This window comes from Papaver somniferum, chromosome 4, assembly GCF_003573695.1.
Source record: "Papaver somniferum cultivar HN1 chromosome 4, ASM357369v1, whole genome shotgun sequence".
NCBI classification, from domain to species: Eukaryota; Viridiplantae; Streptophyta; class Magnoliopsida; order Ranunculales; family Papaveraceae; genus Papaver; species Papaver somniferum.
Genome location: NC_039361.1, coordinates 65,243,465 through 65,264,148, shown reverse-complemented (window position 1 = coordinate 65,264,148; position 20,684 = coordinate 65,243,465). Strand labels below are relative to the sequence as shown.

Genomic DNA, 20,684 nt, shown 5'->3' with positions numbered 1-20,684 from the left:
AACAGAAGTTAGGGTAAGAAAAACATCGAGAATTTTACTAAAAAAACTAAATCCAAAACAAGAAATCAAACAGAAGGATTCAGACAAGCAATTAAAGCTGATGATTGAACAAATAAATACAGATCAGATCAAATTAAATGAACTCGGATTTGGATTGACTAATTTTGACTTGGAGATTGACTTTTCGCTAAGTTTCGAGAGAAAGCTCTTTGACACCTGACTTGATGCATGAGGCTGTCATGTATCTAGCATTTCTCTTTTTCAAGGCGTGGACCATCTAATGCATGTGACTTTGTTTGAGAAAAGGAGAGGATTCTTATGCCCGTAGCGTATGCCTAGAGGATGACAGATAACAGCAGGCGGGACGGCTTTAATGAAGTCACTGAAAATACATCACTACCCTTACACTGGTAACTTAATATACAACGTATAAACTGGTTTCTTTTTCAAATTCTAGCTCTGTTCACAGTTCACACGATAACACCCCCAACAGAGGAGCGTCCGTCGAACAATAATACATTAATACTCTTTGTGTTTCAAATTAAACAGGCGCCAAAATGGCAAAATCCAATAATTTAGCTTAATCTAAACTAGTGTCATTACTGTAATACACCCAAACATTGAGGGCATATTCGAAAGAAAATCTCTGCATCATTCAAAAGATATAACACACACAATATTCTCTCTCCAAAAATAGATCTTCGTGTCCGGAAAGAATCAGACGTTTTTACAAAGAGTAGAGAAGAGAGTATCCGTTTTCAGTCTCTGGAAAAATTTCAACTTTACTCTTTCACCCAACTTCTCTAGGGTTCGTTTTCTACTTACATTTGAAGAGAAAAGGAATGTTTGAGCAACAACATTTTGTGGATTTACAAGATAATAATGGGAGTAGTCATGGTGGTGGAGACCCAAAATCATGGTTATCCGGAGAAGCTCAGTCATCTTCACCAAATCAAAAGCCTCCTACTTCTGGAAATGGAAGTAATTTTGATAAAGTACTGTACAAGAACCTTGTTGAAATGGTACCGCTGGTTGAATCTCTCATGGTTAGTATATAATACCCCTTCACTTCTAGATTTTTCCCAATTTTGCTCGAATTTTTTTTTCCCTATTATGATTTTTTTTTAATCTTTGGGTTCAAATTTATCGGTGTTTTTTTAAATTCAGGATCGTAGAACTAATCCGTCATTTACTCGGCGAGCGTCTCTGATCTGCACAAAGACTCCATCTGGAGATTCATTTAATAAGAAGGTGAGACAATTTACTCTTTTAGGAGATTTTGTATGAATTGGAGTAATTTTGGAAAATTGAATATTAAGAAAATTTCAGGGTAATTATATGCTAGCATCTGAATTTTACTTTATGTGGAGATTAGCAGTGCTGTGCAAATGATAGTATGTAGCAAGAGAAAATGTTAAATAGATGGTCTAGGGTTTTGTTTTCCTTGAAACACGGCAATGTGGTTGAAGAGAAGTAGGGTTTAGTTTTGGTTATTGTGTTAGGGGCAATCCAAATTTGTGGTTCAACAATTTCTTTATAGAATGGCACAATAAATACTCCAAACTTTGGAATGTGGAGACAAAAAGGGGATACATTTTTCTTATACCTTGTTGACTTTGGAATGTTCTGATAATTGTAGCGTAGTTTGGAATATAGGCATACAACTGGAGTACAATGTAGTCAGTAGAGTGAACTAAATTGTCGGATTGTATGATATTGATACAAGGGGTTTGAGACTTTTAAATATTTGGTATCTTGTGCATGTTTTTTTCAGCTTGTTTACATTTCAGTCTATCAGGAAGTATAATAGGATACTATAATTAGGAGATATAATTTAGCTTATCTTGCGTCTTGAGAACCAAGTCTTGTGATTGGATAAATAGCTTGAAAAATCAATGAGAAAGAGACCAAGATTATTATCAATGTAGACGTTTAATGCTTCCGCGTTTATGCTCTCCTCTCTCTTGCTCGATCCTTAACACAGTCGGATATCACTGAGGGGAAGTGATACATTATATGCTGAATTTGTTATTGCTAGTTAATGTTTTGATTTTGGATTTATCATTTGATATTATGATGTCGCAGATTGGTGAACCAAAAGGAAGGAAAGCAACTCAATCTATACCTGGTAAAAAGAGAAGGGGTCTTGGAGATAATGACCCAAGCATAAATGGTTGTGCTGATGAGTTTAAGATGTTCTCATCAAGGGCTTCGCCGGGAAAGGGTAGAGAAGATTTGATTGCTCTACAGGAACAAGTAGAAAATTTACAAAAGAAATTACTGGAGAAAGAAACACTCCTTAAATCGACAGAGACTTCACTGGATCAGATGAACTCAATGAATGTGACGCTTGAGGAACTAAGACGCCAAGCCGCAGAGAAGGATTCATTAATTAAATCTGCTCATTTGCAGCTTTCTGATGCAAAGGTATGCAAATTTCTCATAACATCTCAGTGCAAATTCAAATGAATACAATATTCCAAGTTTCATCAAAAAACACCAACAGTCATATGAAATGTCTTGAGCTTTCTTAAATTCAAATCCATTCTAGTAATGTAAGATCTTGTGAAAATTGCACAGAATACTACTCAAATATCAAGAGTTCTTAAGATACAACTGGTTTAGAATCCTAGACTAGAGCATGGATATAAACACACCAACTAACTTACTCTCCATCATTTGGCTTGAACCATCCCGATGGTGCCACATGTCACCTAAATTAGATGCAAACTGCAAAGTAGAAGGCATTTCAATAAATTTTGTTGCACAGCCTAACGAAGTTGGGCTTATATTTTCCTTCTCTGTTAGGGACTGCTTTTGGTTGGTCTAGTAAACTTTTTACGTCTGTTTGTTAACAGAAAAGAGTAACTCCGAATCCTTGTGTTTTTTCTCTCAGATCAAGCTTGCAGACAGGCAGGCCGCCCTGGAAAAATTGCAGTGGGAAGCGTCCATGTCTGATAAAAAAGCTGAGAAGCTACAAGAGGAAATCGATTCAATGGAGGGAGAGGTTTCCGCTTTTATGTTGTTACTTGAAGGATTATCGAAGAATGACTCCAAACCCTATGCTGAAGATTATGATGCCACTCCGTATCATTCAGATATTCCGTATATGGTAATCTTATTTTTATCTTGTTTATTGCATATTTGATTTTTTTTCTTGGTTAGGTGACTATGGGAATTTTGATGTTTGAAATTAGCCTTCTTGCAGTTGTTGATTTTTCACCAAAACGTCAAACTTGGTTTCAGGGTTATATGGATGAGAAGGAGATGCAGGAAATGGAAGAGGCAAGAGAGGCATATATCTCTGCTCTTGCAACTGCAAAAGAAATCCAAGATGAGGATTCACTAGCATTGGCTGTCAAGGCAAGACTACGGCTTCAATCTTTTGTTCTAGGAACTAAAATTTCTTCTAGATAAAAAAATAAGCAATGCTGAGTTGTTTGATTGTAGTAACTCGTATATGACTAACATGTAATGGTAATCGTATATCAAGATTTGTGTTGTTATATCACATTCAAACCGACTTCTGTCCATTACTAATTTTAATGGTTTTGTTTACCTGGTAAATAACGTCTAAGTTCTAACGCCTGAATCCAGACAGATATGTGCCAGCCGACAGATATATGGCTAACATGTAATGGTCATCGTCTATCAGACTTCTGTCCATTACTATTTTAGTAGTTTTGTTTTGCCTGAATCCAGACAGATATGTGCCAACCGAGTCAGGTGCAAAACTTCTAGAAACAAACGGATATGGCTCGTGGGAAAAACATGGGAGAATAAGCAAAGTGCAACTTAAACTGCATCATAACTGCATTAGTCGGCTAGACGCGTAGACTCTATACATAGCTTGTTATTAATACTAGCCTTTGGATGATAAATAACAGCACTTGTCATTTGTTGAAATAAAAACTTTTGTTTGTGATCCGGTATTTTTACTCCTATAAACAAGGGGTGACTCCAGAGTTTGTTTTACTTGATATTCCCAAACACCTGTTTTCGATCAAACCATGCAATTCCAGTCTGTATAGAGACTGGTTTAAAAACCCTAACTAGTTCGAAGAAGAATTCATTGTGCATTCGATGGCTGCTGCATCCAATGGATCAGAGTATTTTGAGATAGAATTAGAAACAGGAAACGAATCATTTGCAAGGCCATCAAATGCAGAATCATATGCACAAGATGAAGAAGAGTTATTATGGGCAGCACTTGAAAGATTACCGACACAAAAGAGATCAAATTTCGCTATACTGAAGAAAAGTCCATCTGAATCAGATGGTCAGGAATCTACTCATGAAACCATTGATGTTCGTAAACTTGATCGTTTTGGTCGTCAACTTGTTGTTAAGAAAGCTTTTGCTACCAATGAACAAGACAATTATAATCTTTTATCTGCTGTTAAAGATCGACTCAACCGGTACGTACGTCTATATATTTCCTTTTCTTGTTGTTATTGCTTTTGTGTGATCAGTTTCACATTCTTTATGTGTCTAATTTCTTTTTAGAAAAAAAGTGAACCAGCGTAAGAGCTAATGGCTTAGGTCATCTAGTTAGAGAAATCTTCATGCATGATTTAGTTTTTCTCGTGCACAATGAAGTCTTTATTGATTAATGCAATACCTAATCTAGTATGTACTTCGATGAAAAGATGATATCTAGATCTTCACAATATGGAGATCATTTCTCATAGAGGTACCAAATCTTTTTTGTCATGCTCTCTCTGGACTGGCAGAGAGTCGTCTGGAGAAAAATATATTTAGTGAGGATGGAGTTGATTCTTGTTTAGAACTGCAGACATTTATACAAACCTCAGTATTATTGCATAAAAATTTAAGGCTTGCTTTTCATTCCTCACTTTGCCCGTAAAATTATTCAATGGCAATAGTGGTGGAGCCAAAAATGCTTACAGTAGGGCAACAAAAAGAGAGCTTGGTCCTAGCTATGAAGATTTTTTCAAAAATGGAATACTGTTGCCTCTGGACTCTAAAACATATTTCCATTTTTTAAAATTATTTTTGGTACGATTTTTAATGATTCTTGATTTTCAAATAGAGTTGGATTGGAGATTCCGGAAATTGAAGTAAGGTTTGAGAGACTGCACATCACAGCTGATGTTCAAACAAGCTCTAGAGCATTACCTACTCTTGTCAATTATGTTCGTGACACCATGGAGGTAAATACCAAAACTCTTGTCTTTGGCTTATACAATTTTCTGATAACTGAATATAATTTGTGCAGGACGTATTAGTTAGTCTGAAGATATTTCGCCCACAAAGGCATTCCTTGACTATCTTGAACAATGCTAGTGGTTTCGTTAAACCTGGACGGATGACATTGCTGCTGGGACCACCAGGTTCTGGTAAATCAACATTGTTAAAAGCTCTTGCCGGAAAGCTCGAATCAACATTACAGGTTAGTAGTATGTATAGATACGGTGCCCGCGAATTTTGCATTCTACCAAAATGTTGGAGGGGGTTTTAACCAGAGGAAAATGGGTTGCTTACTATTGCTCTCAAACAAGGAATTTATCGATTTTTTTTTTTGGGAAAAATTTTGTTTTCTAATTTGAAAGAACTGACACAACGTATAAATCACATTTGTGCATCAGAAAAGTGGGACTATTACATTCAATGGTCAAACATTTGATGAATTTTGTGTAAAGAGGAGTGCAGCATACATTGGCCAAACAGATAATCATATTGCAGAGCTAACAGTACGTGAAACTTTAGATTATGCTGCAAGGTTTCAAGGTGCAAGCGATGGGTTCGGAGGTGAATTATCATTTGTCTCTTTCTACTTCCAAGTTAACATATCAAACCTCATTCTAGTTTCTAGAAAATATACTGCTTTTACGCAACTTTCATATGTACTTGTACTAAGATTAGTCCAATAACTTGCTGCTACATTTTGTGATTCTAACTGGTGGTGAATTTACATACGCAGCATACTTGAAAGATCTAGTTAGACTAGAGAAGGAACAGAATATACGTCCAAATCCAGAAATCGATGCATTTATGAAGGTATTTACTAATCCTGTTACCTCTATATCAAGGACTATCATCACTTTTGGTCTTTAGAATTCACCTTTTTGGTTCCATGTTGTTTACCTTGAAATAAAACTTAAACGTGTAGGCATCTTCTGTCGGGGGTAAACATAGTCTAGCAACAGATTACATTCTGAAAGTTCTTGGCCTTGGCGTTTGTGGTGATACCCTTGTTGGTAATGATATGCTTAGAGGTGTTTCAGGTGGTCAAAGAAAGAGAGTTACTACAGGTACTGAATTTTGCTGTTTTTGTTCACACTTTGTTTATCAATTAACTTCGTGTAGATGTTTCAGTTAACTGTATAAGTTTCTTCCCATACATGCAGGAGAAATGATAGTTGGGCCAATAAAGACGCTTTTAATGGATGAAATTTCCACTGGACTTGATAGTTCTACAACATATCAAATTGTGAAATGTGTTCGAAATTTTGTGCATCAAATGGGCGGTACTGTATTGATGGCTCTACTTCAACCTGCACCTGAGACATATAATCTGTTCGATGATCTAATTCTACTATCGGAAGGGCACATTGTTTATCAAGGTCCTCTAGAAAATGTTGTAGAGTTCTTTGAATCATTAGGCTTTAAACTGCCACCTCGCAAGGGTGTTGCTGATTTTCTTCAAGAGGTAGTGTTGTTGAAATGATCATTCACCTACAGTTATTTACTCATATCATTCCCAGTATGTGACTTAACTTGAATTTCAGGTTACTTCGGTAAAAGACCAAGAACAATACTGGGCTGATCATTCAAGACCATATGAATATCTTCCTGTTTTAAAAATTAGAGAAGCATTTGAAAATTCTATTTATGGAAGGGCTATGGCTTCAAATCTCTCTGTTCCGTATGATAAACAAAAGTCTGTTCCTTCAGCTCTTTCTCAAGAGCAGTATGCTGTATCAAAGAAAGAACTCTTCAAGACATGCTTAGCTCGAGAAAGTTTACTGCTTAGCAGGCATCGCTTTCTTTATATATTCCGAACATTCCAAGTATGTTGTATACAGATCTCTTTGTTTCTCCTTTTCACTATTGTACTACCAGAACTTGTGTATTTTTCAAATAAAGTTCTGTGTATCATTTTGCATTGCGTCTTTTGCAGGTTGCAATTGTTGGGTTTATCACATGCACAATGTTTCTACGAACAAGAATACATCCTACAGATGAGATAAACGGAAACCTCTATCTTTCATGCTTGTTTTTCGCGCTGGTGCATATGATGTTCAATGGATTCTCTGAATTACCTATTATGATATCCCGTCTCCCGATATTCTACAAGCAGAGAGATAATTACTTTCATCCTGCCTGGGCATGGTCCATACCGAGTTGGCTTTTGCGTGTACCTTACTCCGTCATTGAAGCCGTTGTATGGGCAGTTGTGGTATATTACACTGTTGGCTTTGCTCCTGGTGCTGGAAGGTAAGTTATTTGATGATGTCACTACATTTAATTGCACCTTTCACTTTCCTTTCACTTACCAACTCCTTATCGTAGGTTTTTCCGGTTCATACTCCTACTCTTTTCTGTACATCAAATGGCTTTGGGCCTATTCCGATTGATGGCTGCTACTGCAAGGGATATGATCATTGCTAATACATATGGGTCTGCTGCCATCCTGATTATATTCCTGTTGGGTGGATTTGTCCTTCCGAAAGGTTTGCTTTAGTTATCCTTACTCAATATGTAGCGTGACACTCTTACTTGATAATCCCCTAATGCTCTAGTGTTCCACCTCCAGCAATGATCAAGCCATGGTGGGTTTGGGCTTTTTGGTTGTCCCCATTATCATATGGACAACGTGCAATTTCCGTCAATGAGTTTACTGCAACAAGATGGATGCAGGTATTGTAACAGAGTAGTTATGCTAATTATTCGTTTCTTTATGTTGTTTTAATCAATAAACACTGCTAATTTTGAGTAATATGGATCAGTCTTTTAACTGCTCCACTGTTTTATGACAGCATTCTAAATATGCAAACACCACAGTAGGAGATAATGTTCTCCAATCACATGGTCTTCCTACTGAAGATTACTGGTATTGGATTGGCGTAGGTGTTTTATTAGGCTTTGCATTTCTGTTCAATAACCTGGTGACTGTTGCATTGGCTTACCTAAATCGTGAGTGTGCAGCTTTAAGTTTTCAATTTAGTTCTTAAAATCCTTAGTTTCTTGGATTGTTCGCATTTTATTACAACTTAACATATCGACGTATGTGATTTGCCACACAGCTCTTTCAAAGGCGCAAGCAATGATTACTCCAGATGACAAAGAACAAAATGCTAATGAAACTGGTGGTCAGTTCAAAACTCTTTTTCGTTATTTTCGTATCAGAATTGGTTGTTTATATAAAAAAAATTACACATGCTTTTTCTCACAGTAAGAGTAACTTGACAATTGCAGCAATAGATAATTCAAAACAGAAGCAGGTTCCTCTGGAAAGAAGAGCTTCTGACAAGGGAATGATTCTTCCATTTAAACCATTAACAATGACATTCCATAATGTCAATTACTTTGTTGACATGCCCAAGGTAAATATCTAAATCTTCCGGTTTTCATTCACTTGATTTTTTTAAAATTTTTTTAACTTAATTGTGCATATACCCTCAGGAAATGAAAGGTACCAAAGAAAAGAAGTTGCAACTCTTGTCAAACGTGAGTGGAGCATTCTCACCAGGTGTTCTTACCGCATTAGTTGGTTCTAGTGGGGCGGGAAAAACAACATTGATGGATGTGCTTGCGGGTAGGAAGACTGGTGGATACGTAGAAGGTGATATCAGGATATCAGGGTACCCAAAAGAGCAAAAAACTTTTGCTAGAATCTCAGGATACGTTGAGCAAACGGATATACATTCACCTCAAGTAACAGTTGAGGAGTCACTCTGGTTCTCTGCATCACTTCGTCTTTCAAACGATGTCAGACAAGAGACCAAAAAAGTTCGTAACTACTTGGATGATGTTTTGCACTTCTTTCTGTTTGTTGTTGATCTTGTAGAGGGGAAATTAATCCATGACCGCACACTTACTGCAGGAGTTTGTTGAAGAAGTTATGGCACTGGTGGAGATTAATAATCTACGAAATGCTCTGGTTGGTTTGCCTGGGAGTACTGGTTTGTCAACGGAGCAAAGAAAACGTCTGACCATTGCGGTGGAGCTAGTCGCAAATCCTTCTATAATTTTCATGGATGAACCCACTTCTGGATTAGATGCTCGAGCAGCAGCTATCGTAATGCGTACTGTACGTAATACTGTTGACACGGGAAGGACTGTGGTTTGTACCATACACCAACCCAGCATTGACATATTTGAAGCATTTGATGAGGTTAGTCATTTGTTTGCCCTTTTATCTTGTGAATTAGTACTCAAACTCCTAAAACATATACATACTCACTGATATCTTGCTGTCTATCTGGTCTGGGTTTAGCTACTTTTGATGAAACGAGGAGGTCGAGTTATATACGGTGGGAAGCTTGGTGAGCGCTCGAATATCTTGATCGACTACTTTCAGGTACTTGGCAAATTCTCCTACTTGCAATATTTCCAGACATACGTGACCAAGTGGTTTAAGTACTGCATAATCCTTGCAGTGTGTCAAAGCTGATACAGTTTTGTACATAATCATATATATTAACAGCGTTTCGGATCATTTTTCAACTTTCGCAGAGTATTGAGGGAATTCCTCCTATACCCGATGACTACAATCCAGCCACATGGGTGCTGGAGGTCACTACACCAGCTACCGAAGACAAAATTTGCCAAGACTTTGCGGATATATACAGGGATTCTGCACAATTCAGGTAAGACCACAGAAGCATTCTCATTGTAACTATGCATCCCAGAGTTGGTTTACGTCTTCCGTCTAGTTGGTTCAAGATGGAAGCTGAGAGCGTCACAAGTGAGGCTCTCAAAGTTAAAACTATTTGGAACTGAGTGGCCCAAGTTCTGTATTTACTTGGGGCACTACTAATCTTTTACTGTCCTTGTGGCATCATTTACTGGCCTCTCACATGGGGTGCTCTCATACTCCATCATGTAGGACCAGTTGCTGTTTTTATACTGTATCAAATGCTCTTCAACAAGCGGATCTGAACCTGTTCCAATTGTTTCTGTAGGGGAGTAGAAGCTTTGATTGAGGAATTGCGTACTCCACCCCCTGGTTCAGAACCACTGACATTTTCAGCGACATTTGCAACAACTCGTTTAACTCAATTCATAACTTGTTTATGGAAACAACATCTTGTTTACTGGAGAAGCCCTCAATACAATGTCGTGCGGTTAGTCTTTACTACAATTAGTGCACTGATAATTGGCTCGGTATTTTGGAATGTTGGTTCGAGAAGGAGCACGACACAAGATTTGATGGTTGTTATGGGAGCTCTATATTCAGCATGCTTGTTTCTTGGTGTGAATAATTCATCTTCAGTACAGCCAGTAGTTGCTATTGAGCGAACGGTCTTTTACAGAGAGAAAGCAGCTGGAATGTATGCTGCATTTCCTTATGCAGCTGCCCAAGTAAGTTCCATATCAACTATAGAAATGTCACCTTGCATTTCGTTTTTATTTAAGTTTTATAGACAAAGCTGGTGCTTAACATTTCCTTTTTCTTATCAACAGGGTCTTATTGAGATTCCATACATTGTCGTCCAGACATTAGTATATGGTTTCATCACCTTCTTCATGATCAACTTTGAGAGGACTTTAGGTAAACAGGATACGTTATCCTTATATGAAAATATGATAACTTCTTAGATACTTAAATAACTGAGTTCTCTCTCTTTTTTTGCAGTAAAATTCCTGCTGTACGTGTTGTTTATGTTCTTAACGTTCATGTATTTCACTTTCTACGGGATGATGGCGGTTGGGTTAACACCTTCTACGCACTTGGCTGCTGTGCTCTCTTCTGCATTTTACTCATTGTGGAATCTTCTCTCTGGTTTTCTTGTTCCAAAGCCTGTAAGTAGTTTATGGTTTACCATAATGCTAACGTACTCACACAAGAACACGTTTCTTGATTTCTCGTTGTCTTTACTCTTTATTCTTCTCTTGGTGCAGATGATCCCAATATGGTGGCTCTGGTTTTACTATATTTGCCCAGTTGCTTGGACTCTACGTGGCATTATAACATCTCAGTTAGGTGATGTAGAAGATCATATTGTGGGTGCTGGATTCGACGGGACTGTGAAAGAGTATATCCATAATAACCTTGGCTATGGTCCTGGTATGATTGGTGTCAGTGCAGCGGTGCTTCTATGTTTCTGCCTTTTCTTCTTTGGTATCTTTGCTACCTCTATCAAGATCCTTAACTTCCAGAGAAGGTAAAATAAAAATAAAAAACAGCTACCCGAGGCGATGAATAGCAAGAATTAACACACAGAATAGAAAAAATTCACTGAAGAATTTTAGGACATTTCCTTTATAACAATTGTTGTTTTTGTAAAAACAGATTTTACATTTGTCCACTCCAGTCTCAAAACTTTTATCCAGTCTTCATGTATACATATATAAAATCGTGGACACTAGCTGCTTATTTTATTAGTGCTTGGGATCATCTTCATCTCCATGATCCCCCTCTTGAAGTTTTCATTTATTAATAAAACACTCAAACTAACTTTTCGGGTGTAATTTTTACACAAAAAATTACTTCTGGATGTAAACCCAAACGCGCTATATGAGCCACATGCGAAATGCCTCGCAGTATGTGGGGTGAGACTAGGTTCATTTTTTCTTTCTTTCGATAAGAAGTTTCCTAGCAACCCTCCTCCAAGCAGTTAGCAGTCATGAGCAGCATACACGACCAACTCTGCAGCACCCTCCTTGAAGGCTGAAGCCGTTGCAGTCGCTGCGCGCACGCCCAAAGCGGTCAGCAATGCCACGTAGGTCCCCCCCGCCAAATAAACGTTAGGGACTTAGGGTTTCAATTTCCAATAACGAATACGGCTCCCGGGAAAAACATGGGAGAGAGCGAGAGAAATGTTCAAATTAGAACCCTAAGTGGGGAATCTTGTACCCTTTCGATATCTCCAAGCTCTGCGATCCAAGACCTAAAACTCCTGCTGAAGCAAATCTTCATTCCTGCCCAGCATTCGCCCAATTTCCATCTCTTCTTCAAGGTAAAAAACATCACAACTTCAAATTTCGTAGGTTTTTTCATTTTGTGTTCATTTTCTTGATATGGTATTTAATTTTTGTTTATAGGGTTCTAAAATGAGTTTGGGAAATCAGATAAACAGTTACTGTATAAAAGATAGTGATTTCATAGTTCTAATTCCTTATACTAAGAAAGTACAGAATCAACAATTAAAGATTAATCAGAATACAGTACCACCGCCTAAATCTTCATCGTTTGCGGATTCAGCGTGGGATGATATAATGCAAGATATCTCATCTTTATCTGAGAGACCTCCGGATAAAGATTTGTTTGATGGAGAAAGGGAGAAATTAGGAGAAGGAAGTCCGGAGAGTATGAAACGTAAGAGAAAAGGGGAAAGGTCGGGAAATGTTTGTTTATCGGATGAAGTTTTGGAAAGTATTTTGAGGAGGAAAAGTTTTGATGAAGAGGAAATTGAAAGGACTAAGGTTTTGGAATCGGTGAATTGTTTGTTAAACGAACAGACTGGAACCTGTATGTTTTTAGTGAATGGGTACTCTGATGACATAAAATCTTGCTTATGTCCGTCGTGGTTGAAGACAACTATGAAAATCTTTTCTGTTGTAAATATTTTCTCCGGGTTTATGCAAATGCAGGGTGGAAATGTGACGCGGGATCATTTAAAAAGATTGTTGGAGAAACTTTGCGGGTTTGAATGTGAAGTTGGTATTGATTATTTGGAGCGTATATCAGTTCTTTGTCCCAAGGTAATTTTGCCGACTTGGAGCAAGTAATGTTAATCTATTGTATGTATTGAAATGAAGGAAATATTGTTGTGGTAGGTAGCTTTTGCATATTCCTCTTATCTTTTAAGGATTTATCAAACTCAATGTCATTATAATGTTAGTTAGAATAGATACTGGAGTCTTAAGTGAATTTTGTGCATTTCGTATTCTATCCTCTCTTTGTTGCTGGAAGTCATATTTCTATTTCTTTTGCTTCTTAGGTTCTGCGACTTGGTAATCTGGAGTGTGAAGGTGCAAAATTCCGCGATGCCATTCTTATTGTCGATTCTTCAACAGAAGAGGATGGGCTATATAATTCGACAAATAATTTCAGAGCAGGTATGTTGACAATATGCTTATGTTTCATCTCCTCCTCCCATGTCTTGACTTAACAGTTTCCTCTGATTTGGTATTCTTGACTTGATGTGCAGGTGCAGAAGCTAAAAAAGGGACTCCTGCTTCAAATATTGTGAACTTGATAAAGAAACGGGAGTATTCCTTTAGAACAAATTTATTGAAGGCTGTTAAAAATTCCATGGTAAATTTGCATCTTTTTAAATTTGATGAAGGTTGATACCAAAATTTGAACCTAAAATTACTAGTTAATGCTTGTCAATTATAGATTAAGTTGTCTCTGTAGAAAAAAAATGTCCCGAACTAGTTTACTTCTAGTAGGAAAGCTGCATTTCCCTTCCTTGAAACACTTATATGCAATAAACAGATGATGCTTTTATTCAATTTGAGCTCCAGTTGTAACATCTGTATCACTGCAGTCAACTAATCAATGATTTTAATATTCAGAGTAAAACAGTATCTGGAAACAAGATAGACAAGCTTATGTCCCTGGAAGATCTCATATCTACGGGTTACAATGTTGCAGATTCAAAAGACAGAGAAGCAAAATGTGCGAGTAAACATCGTTCTTCAAGTTCTCAATCTGGGCAAACAAGATGTTGTGTAGGTGTCCACACTTCGTTTAACACTTTTTACGTTTTCCTGATATTGTCTTACGTTTCCTTCCTCAAATTCAATCACTTGCGAAGACGATGTTCCACTAATTCCTTAGTTCAAGTATGCCTTTGATGTGCCAGAAAATTGAAATCTTAATTGTTAAATAAGTTTGTGAAAGTATTGGATGGTGTACCTTGGTGTTTGCCTATAAAACTTTCCCATCTACTGCGTTTATCTTTTTTGTAATTTTGACTTCTAAAGTACTGTACCAGTGTAAATTGAACTTGTCTCATTAAGTTGATAAAACTTCTGATTCTACAGGAAACAAACCCATTGTCACCAGTTGAAATGGTTGAACATCTTAAGAAGGGCATTGGATCTAATGGGCAGGTATCGTCCATACTTTGTGTTTTTACTTCAGGAAGCAAGATGTGAAATGAAAGTTTTATCCATTGTATTCATTTCATGCAGATAGTCCACGTAGAAGAAATTGGTGCAAGAACAGCAGTACACGTTGAGATCCCAAACATTCTCTCAGAAATCACACAGTCTGCTCTTAGAAGAATTGGAATCTCTAAATTGTACAGCCACCAAGTATGGCCTTGGTCGTGATATTCTACCTTTCTCGCTCTTTTACTCTCTCTCTCTCTCTATATATATATATATATATGCTATTCTGATTGTCAAAAAAGAATTTTCCACTCTTCTATCCATCCATATTTTTGTTTACGTCCGCCTCTTGTAAATATTAACTGTAGGCTGAATCAATACAAGCTTCACTTGCTGGGAAAAATGTTGTTGTGGCGACTATGACATCTAGTGGGAAATCTCTCTGCTACAACTTACCAGTACTGGAAGCATTGTCTCATAATTTATTATCTTGCGCTTTGTACATATTTCCAACAAAGGTCGTGTAAGAAGAATGTGGATATATATATTTTGGGCTTTCCATGACGGTTCTCCTAAAGCATTCATGAAAACCTAAGTTGTCAATTTTTGCAGGCTTTGGCTCAAGATCAGTTAAGAGCTTTGTCCGAAATGACAGAGGGATTGCAAAATGGCTTCAATTTTGGTGTTTACGACGGTGACACTTCAGAAGGGGACAGGATGTGGCTCCGTGACAATGCTAGATTGGTATATTTATTTCAGTTTATTTACCTTTTGAAGATATTCTCTCTATTAACCGTTACAGTTTCTCATGTTTATGATGAGTTCATCATTCCTGCAGTTGATAACAAATCCAGATATGTTGCACATGTCAATCCTGCCATTCCATGTTCAGTTCCAGCGGATTTTGTCAAATCTTAGGTAACCCAAGATACTTCTAGGATTTTAGTCTCAACTATCACTATATTTTTCTTGCTTTCGTAGTACCGGTAGAAATGATTGATGTGAGACAGCTGTCAACTGATAAAGATTTTGTGAGTTGCCAAACACGCCAGGAATTCATATATCTTCCAGTACCCATAATTCCATGGGATAAACTGCATTTTTCGAGTGGATAGTTTAGTAGTGGTGCCCATGCTGATTGCAAGTTGAACTGCATTCATTTTTTTTTAATTACCTTAAATATCTATTCTTATATCAGGTTTGTCATCATTGATGAATCTCATACTTATAAGGGAGCATTTGGATGCAATACCGCTCTTATACTGAGGAGACTTCGTAGGCTCTGTGCTCATGGTACTTATACACTGTTTGTTGGGATTAAATGATCATTTCACTTGCTATTCATGATTCCTTTTCACTCTGTAAATATTTTAATTAAAATCTAGTTTTTGTTGCCTTTGCTTGCAGTGTACAGTAGTGATCCTTCATTTGTATTTTGTACAGCAACTTCTGCAAATCCCCGTGAGCATGCTATGGTAGGAGTTGCAGAGAGAAATGACTATTATCTTGATTACATTGCTTTATAAAAGCTTATAAATTCTTAGAGGCTTACAAGAATGTGAACTGCTTCAGGAGCTTGCTAACCTCCAAACGGTGGAACTAATTCAGAATGATGGAAGCCCCTGTGGCCCAAAGCTTTTCATGTTGTGGAATCCTCCCTTATATATGAAAACTGTAGGTGTCTTTTGTAAATAAGGTTTTATAGTTTGAGTTGCATCCCTGTTTTTATTAGGTTCCAAAGTTGTCTAATTACAGGTTTCAAAAACTCGGAGCAGGACGAGTACAACTAAGTCTCCGGAAAAAGTGGTGATCACCAGAAGGTCAAGGTAGAAAAAAGTAAATTGAGCATGGCATCTTTTGAATTTTCCATGTCTGGCATGATACCTTGATTCTGAGTACAGTAGTATTTGTGCTTTTTTGCTTTGTAAATGTATTGCATATTTATTTATTTATTTCAGGGACACTACATCTTTAGTTTTTACAAAGAATAATTTTTGATATGCAGCCCAATTTATTTTTTATTATAAATAATATTTATTTATCTTGTATTATTTCTTATGTTTTCTTGATATGCAGCCCAATTTTTGAGGTATCCTCTCTTTTCGCGGAGATGGTTCAGCACGGGCTTCGATGCATCGCTTTTTGTAAAACGCGTAAACTCAGTGAGCTTGTCCTATGTTATACGTATGTTACTTCAGCCTCATATAGTTCTTTCTTTAAAATGCACTAAATGTATCGACCTTCTGGACTTACTAAACTCTTTCAATCTCTCTTTTTTAATCGGTTTTCGAGCCTTTTTTAGTTTTAATGAAAAAGGATGTTTATTATAACTTTTATGCTGTAACAGGCAAGAAATTCTTCAGGAGACGGCACCTGATCTAGCTGATTCAATATGTGTTTATCGTGCTGGCTACAATTCTCAGGTTTGTCGCTGTTGTTATATTTCCTATAACTCACAGAAGGCAAACCCTATTTGCTTTGTATTTGTCATTCCTATAGCGTTATTAATGTTGATACCATATAAACTGGAATTGCTTTGCCAGGTGTAGTTCATTGGTATGTCTTTTTTTAAGAAAAGAACTGTTAGGAAATAAGTGAATTTATCATAAGATTCTGAGTTGTAACCTGAAGCTTTTATTATCCTCTTTCCAAAGATCTGCCGCTGTACCTAGAATAAGTCGAAATGATATGTAAATTCAAACATGAACACAGGATAGGAGGAGAATAGAGAATGAATTCTTTACGGGGAAGCTTCGCGGGGTTGCCGCCACAAATGCACTTGAATTGGGTATCGATGTTGGACACATTGATGCAACACTGCATCTTGGCTTTCCTGGTAGTGTCTCCAGGTACTCATTAATAATAGCCATCTATGTTCTTGCTAAGGTTGAACTATGGACAGTTAATGATTAAGCTGTTTGTGAATCTTCTATGTAAGATCCTCGTTTCATCCTCTTGAGTCTTGATATTTGGTTGTTTATTTGATATTTAGTTTGTGGCAACAAGCTGGAAGATCTGGGAGAAGGGAAAGACCGTCACTTGCAGTATATGTCGCATTTGAAGGGCCTCTTGACCAATACTTCATGAAATCTCCGCAAAAGCTTTTCAGGAGACCAATCGAGTGTTGTCACGTTGATTCTCAAAACAAGCAGGTACTTGAAGCATTTGATGTCTATTTAAATTACTGTTGCTCTTTTACATTTGTTTTATGTATTGTCCATATCGCTTGGTCAGAGTTGCCTTTTATATAGTTTATGTCATCTTTGTAGGTGCTTGAGCAGCATCTTATGTGTGCGGCTGTGGAACACCCACTAAATATGTTATATGATGACAAATATTTTGGTCCTGGTTTACATAATGCAATATTGGCTCTAACCAATAAAGGATGTCTAAGTTATCATCCGATGCGTGATTCATCAACCCGTATATGGAGCTATATTGGCCATGAGGTATAGAACCTGTAGCAAAAAAAATCTTATTGAATTTTAAACTACGCAACTTTTTTTTTCCTTCTCTTTTTGATATTTAATTTCTTCTCTTTTTGATATTTAAAAACTGCACTCTCATGTTTCTTATGTTCTTTTCTCAAATAAAAATGTTTATCAGAAGAGACCTTCACATGCAATTAGTATTCGGGCAATTGAGACTGAGAAGTACAAATTAATAAACAACGAAACAGATGAAGTCCTTGAAGAAATCGAGGAAAGTAAGGCTTTCTTTCAGGTATGTCGGTGGAGTTCTTTATGAGCTCAATGTTTAGCTTTCATTTTCTCCTCTAACTTCTGCATTTCTTAGCCAGGCATGTGTTCTCCAGTTTTGCAAACACCTTTTTTCCTGGGAACCATGGTTATTCTGCCTTTCTGCATGGTCAGAGTAGTTTTCATGCCTTTGCCCAAAAATCATGGGTTTCTTTCGTTTGCCATGAATGTGAGTTATTATGCCTTTTGGACAGAAATGGCTTTCTGTCCCACGGAATATTGGTTATTCTTTGCTGAGATGTTTGTTGTTGTTCTAAATTGGATTTTTTGGTTGTTCGCTAAATGATTTCCACTCATTCACATGTTTGCAGTAGTGCATCCCTAGGTAGCATTTAATATTCACTGATGCATGTATTATCCTCCTTAATTATGTATTTTTTGTTGGATTGAATATTAATACATTATTAATAGAGAAAGACATTTAAACATCTACTTTTTCATGCAGCTTTATGAAGGTGCAGTATGTCTGCATCAAGGTAAAACTTATTTAGTGAAGGTCCTAGATTTATCGTCAAAACTTGCCTTTTGTCAACGAGCTGATTTAAAGTACTACACAAAGACACGTGATTGCACAGACATTCATGTGGTTGGTGGGGATGTGGTATGTTTGGTACTTGTTCGATTTAGTCATTCTGTACTCTGTTTAGTTTAATTTTTTACGGGAATACTTGCCTAGTAGAAGTCTTTAAACGACAGCAGATTATAACAAAGGCGCTGATATAAAAAAGAAACTATAATCGCCATATTTATTTTGATGCTCAGGCCTATCCTGTAAAGGTTCCTGAGACCCATTCAAGAACCACTTCTCAAGCTCATACTTGCAAAGTAACCACCAGTTGGTTTGGCTTCTTTCGCGTTCAGCGACGAAGCGGCGAAATCATTGACTCGGTTGATCTTACACTTCCTCAATATTCATATGAATCACAGGTTAGAAATCGTTCTTTGTCCCAAAATCATAGCGAAAGTTTGTGTCTTCAAGCATGATTTTATCGTTGCAGTCCTCCTTTACCTTAAATTAACAGGCAGTTTGGATTCGGGTTCCACAATCAATCAAGAAAGAAGTGGAAACTCAGAGTTACTCATTTCGTGCTGGCTTACATGCTGCTTCACATGCTGTTCTGAATGTGGTTCCTCTGTAAGTTGGCAAAAGTAAAACTTTACATGTACTTCACCAAATCTGTCTTTGCAGCACTAGTGGGTTTTATACTGTTAGATGATAACACTGTGAAATAATAGTTTTTGGTGCAAAAAGTTTGATGGAGTTATTCTCAATCACGGCATTGGCTGCTATGCAAAGATGTTCAGTTTTTTTTTTTCCTTTTTTGAGTGAACTTGATTTATATTTGACTTCCTAACTGCTTGTACATTTCAATATGCCTTTCCCCAATGTTGATCACATTGTTGCATCTTGTTACTCGTGAGTGTACTTATTCAGTATTGAAACTGCATGTAGGTTCATACAGTGCAACTCCTCTGACATGGGTACAGAGTGTGCAAATCCTCACGATACTCGCTATTTTCCAGAAAGAATTCTGTTATATGATCAGCACCCGGGTGGCATTGGACTTTCTGCACAGGCAAGTAACATGGAATCTTCTATGCATGAGCATTGTCGTTAACCCTTTATTTATACGAGTAAACAATGAACATGCCATTAATTCGTATTATGGAGTGCCTGTGAATGTGGAAACTGGAAATGTTGTGTTTAGGTACAACCACTTTTTAGAGAACTCTTAGGTGCTGCCTTGGAACTAGTCACAGGAGGCTGCTGTTCTATGAATGTTGGCTGCCCGAACTGTGTTCAGGTTATTTCCCCTCCCTCCCTCCCGTGTAGAAACAAAATCAGTTTCAGAATCCCTCCCTCCACAATTGTCGTTTCTCATAGTCTTTGGTTGTTGCAGACTCTATCTTGCCACGAGTACAATGAAGTTCTTGATAAGAGTGCTGCCATTATGATTCTTAAGGTGAGTCTGAGTGTGTGTTATAGCTTAAAGCTGCATTTTGTTTCAAAATCATTTCTACCACATGAAATGTTCCTGTTAAGTTGCCCTTAATTTATTTATTTTTCTGACTAACCAGGGTGTTATTGAAACTGAGGATTTGTACTTCAACAAACGGCCCGCCTCAGAATTCCAGGGAACTCAATTATAGCAGAAGGATCCAAAAACATCATTCACATTTGCGGAATAGCTGAAGTGTACTATGAAGATTCTACTAATTGGTTTGAGTCTTATGAAGGCCGAATATCAGAAGTTATAGTATCTTCTGCCTCACATAATTTTTTTTTGAACAAAGAGACATAATATTAAACAGAAAGGTTGTTTACATCATAATCTATATGAGAAATTAATACATCCGGTGGATTGGACCACCAATCCCCACACAGATTATGTTTACGAGCAGTCTTAGCTAAAGCATCAGCTACCTTATTACACTCTCTATATACAAAAACACAAGATCACACAGAGTTATTTTTACACCTCTTAAGAAGAGGGACACTGCCAAGGAGCTGATATTCAGATTATCAGTCTCGAAGATCACTTGATTCCACCCATAGTATTTAGCTATTTCTATTGCTCCAGTTAAAGTCCAAGATTCCCACTGCATATTGACCTGCATGATTTTGAGTTATTATACCAATACCAGCTAAAAGAGACTGAGGACTAAAAGAAG

At 37.2% G+C, this 20,684-nt stretch overlaps 3 protein-coding genes across 6 annotated transcripts; all 3 read left to right on the top strand.

Moving 5' to 3' along the window:
* Positions 1-683: 683 nt before the first annotated feature.
* On the top strand, positions 684-3,567 carry LOC113275750 (protein MICROTUBULE BINDING PROTEIN 2C-like). The gene is made up of 5 exons (XM_026525310.1): positions 684-1,046; positions 1,168-1,251; positions 2,086-2,427; positions 2,897-3,112; positions 3,247-3,567. The coding sequence occupies exons 1-5, from the start codon at positions 843-845 to the stop codon at positions 3,415-3,417; spliced, it is 1,017 nt and encodes a 338-aa protein (XP_026381095.1). The 5' UTR covers positions 684-842; the 3' UTR covers positions 3,418-3,567.
* A 405-nt stretch (positions 3,568-3,972) lies between these two features.
* LOC113275749 (ABC transporter G family member 31-like) lies at positions 3,973-11,358 on the top strand. Its single transcript, XM_026525309.1, has 22 exons — positions 3,973-4,418; positions 5,054-5,174; positions 5,240-5,413; positions 5,610-5,772; positions 5,945-6,021; positions 6,134-6,275; positions 6,372-6,673; positions 6,753-7,034; positions 7,145-7,461; positions 7,537-7,697; positions 7,781-7,884; positions 8,004-8,160; positions 8,271-8,336; positions 8,443-8,570; positions 8,650-8,976; positions 9,071-9,361; positions 9,464-9,547; positions 9,703-9,836; positions 10,152-10,551; positions 10,654-10,741; positions 10,826-10,992; positions 11,092-11,358. The coding sequence occupies exons 1-22, from the start codon at positions 4,084-4,086 to the stop codon at positions 11,356-11,358; spliced, it is 4,287 nt and encodes a 1,428-aa protein (XP_026381094.1). The 5' UTR covers positions 3,973-4,083.
* Positions 11,359-11,809: 451 nt separating this feature from the next.
* LOC113275747 (uncharacterized ATP-dependent helicase YprA-like) lies at positions 11,810-20,444 on the top strand. Of its 4 annotated transcripts, none has more exons than XM_026525308.1 (27): positions 11,810-12,149; positions 12,784-12,894; positions 13,134-13,251; positions 13,344-13,450; positions 13,714-13,869; positions 14,185-14,253; positions 14,335-14,457; positions 14,622-14,771; positions 14,866-14,997; positions 15,092-15,171; positions 15,452-15,546; positions 15,661-15,728; positions 15,826-15,927; positions 16,009-16,079; positions 16,330-16,437; positions 16,601-16,676; positions 16,966-17,102; positions 17,246-17,405; positions 17,523-17,702; positions 17,860-17,976; positions 18,457-18,612; positions 18,774-18,938; positions 19,034-19,146; positions 19,465-19,588; positions 19,721-19,816; positions 19,913-19,975; positions 20,091-20,444. In XM_026525308.1, the coding sequence occupies exons 1-27, from the start codon at positions 11,991-11,993 to the stop codon at positions 20,160-20,162; spliced, it is 3,108 nt and encodes a 1,035-aa protein (XP_026381093.1). In that variant the 5' UTR covers positions 11,810-11,990; the 3' UTR covers positions 20,163-20,444. The 4 variants fall into 4 exon arrangements, 3 of the variants coding, with proteins under 3 accessions (XP_026381093.1, XP_026381091.1, XP_026381092.1); XM_026525306.1 differs by having other exon boundaries at positions 12,235-12,894; XR_003323747.1 differs by lacking the exons at positions 19,034-19,146; positions 19,465-19,588; positions 19,721-19,816; positions 19,913-19,975; positions 20,091-20,444 and adding an exon at positions 18,053-18,180 and having other exon boundaries at positions 12,235-12,894; positions 18,774-18,916.
* The last annotated feature ends 240 nt before the right edge of the window (positions 20,445-20,684 follow it).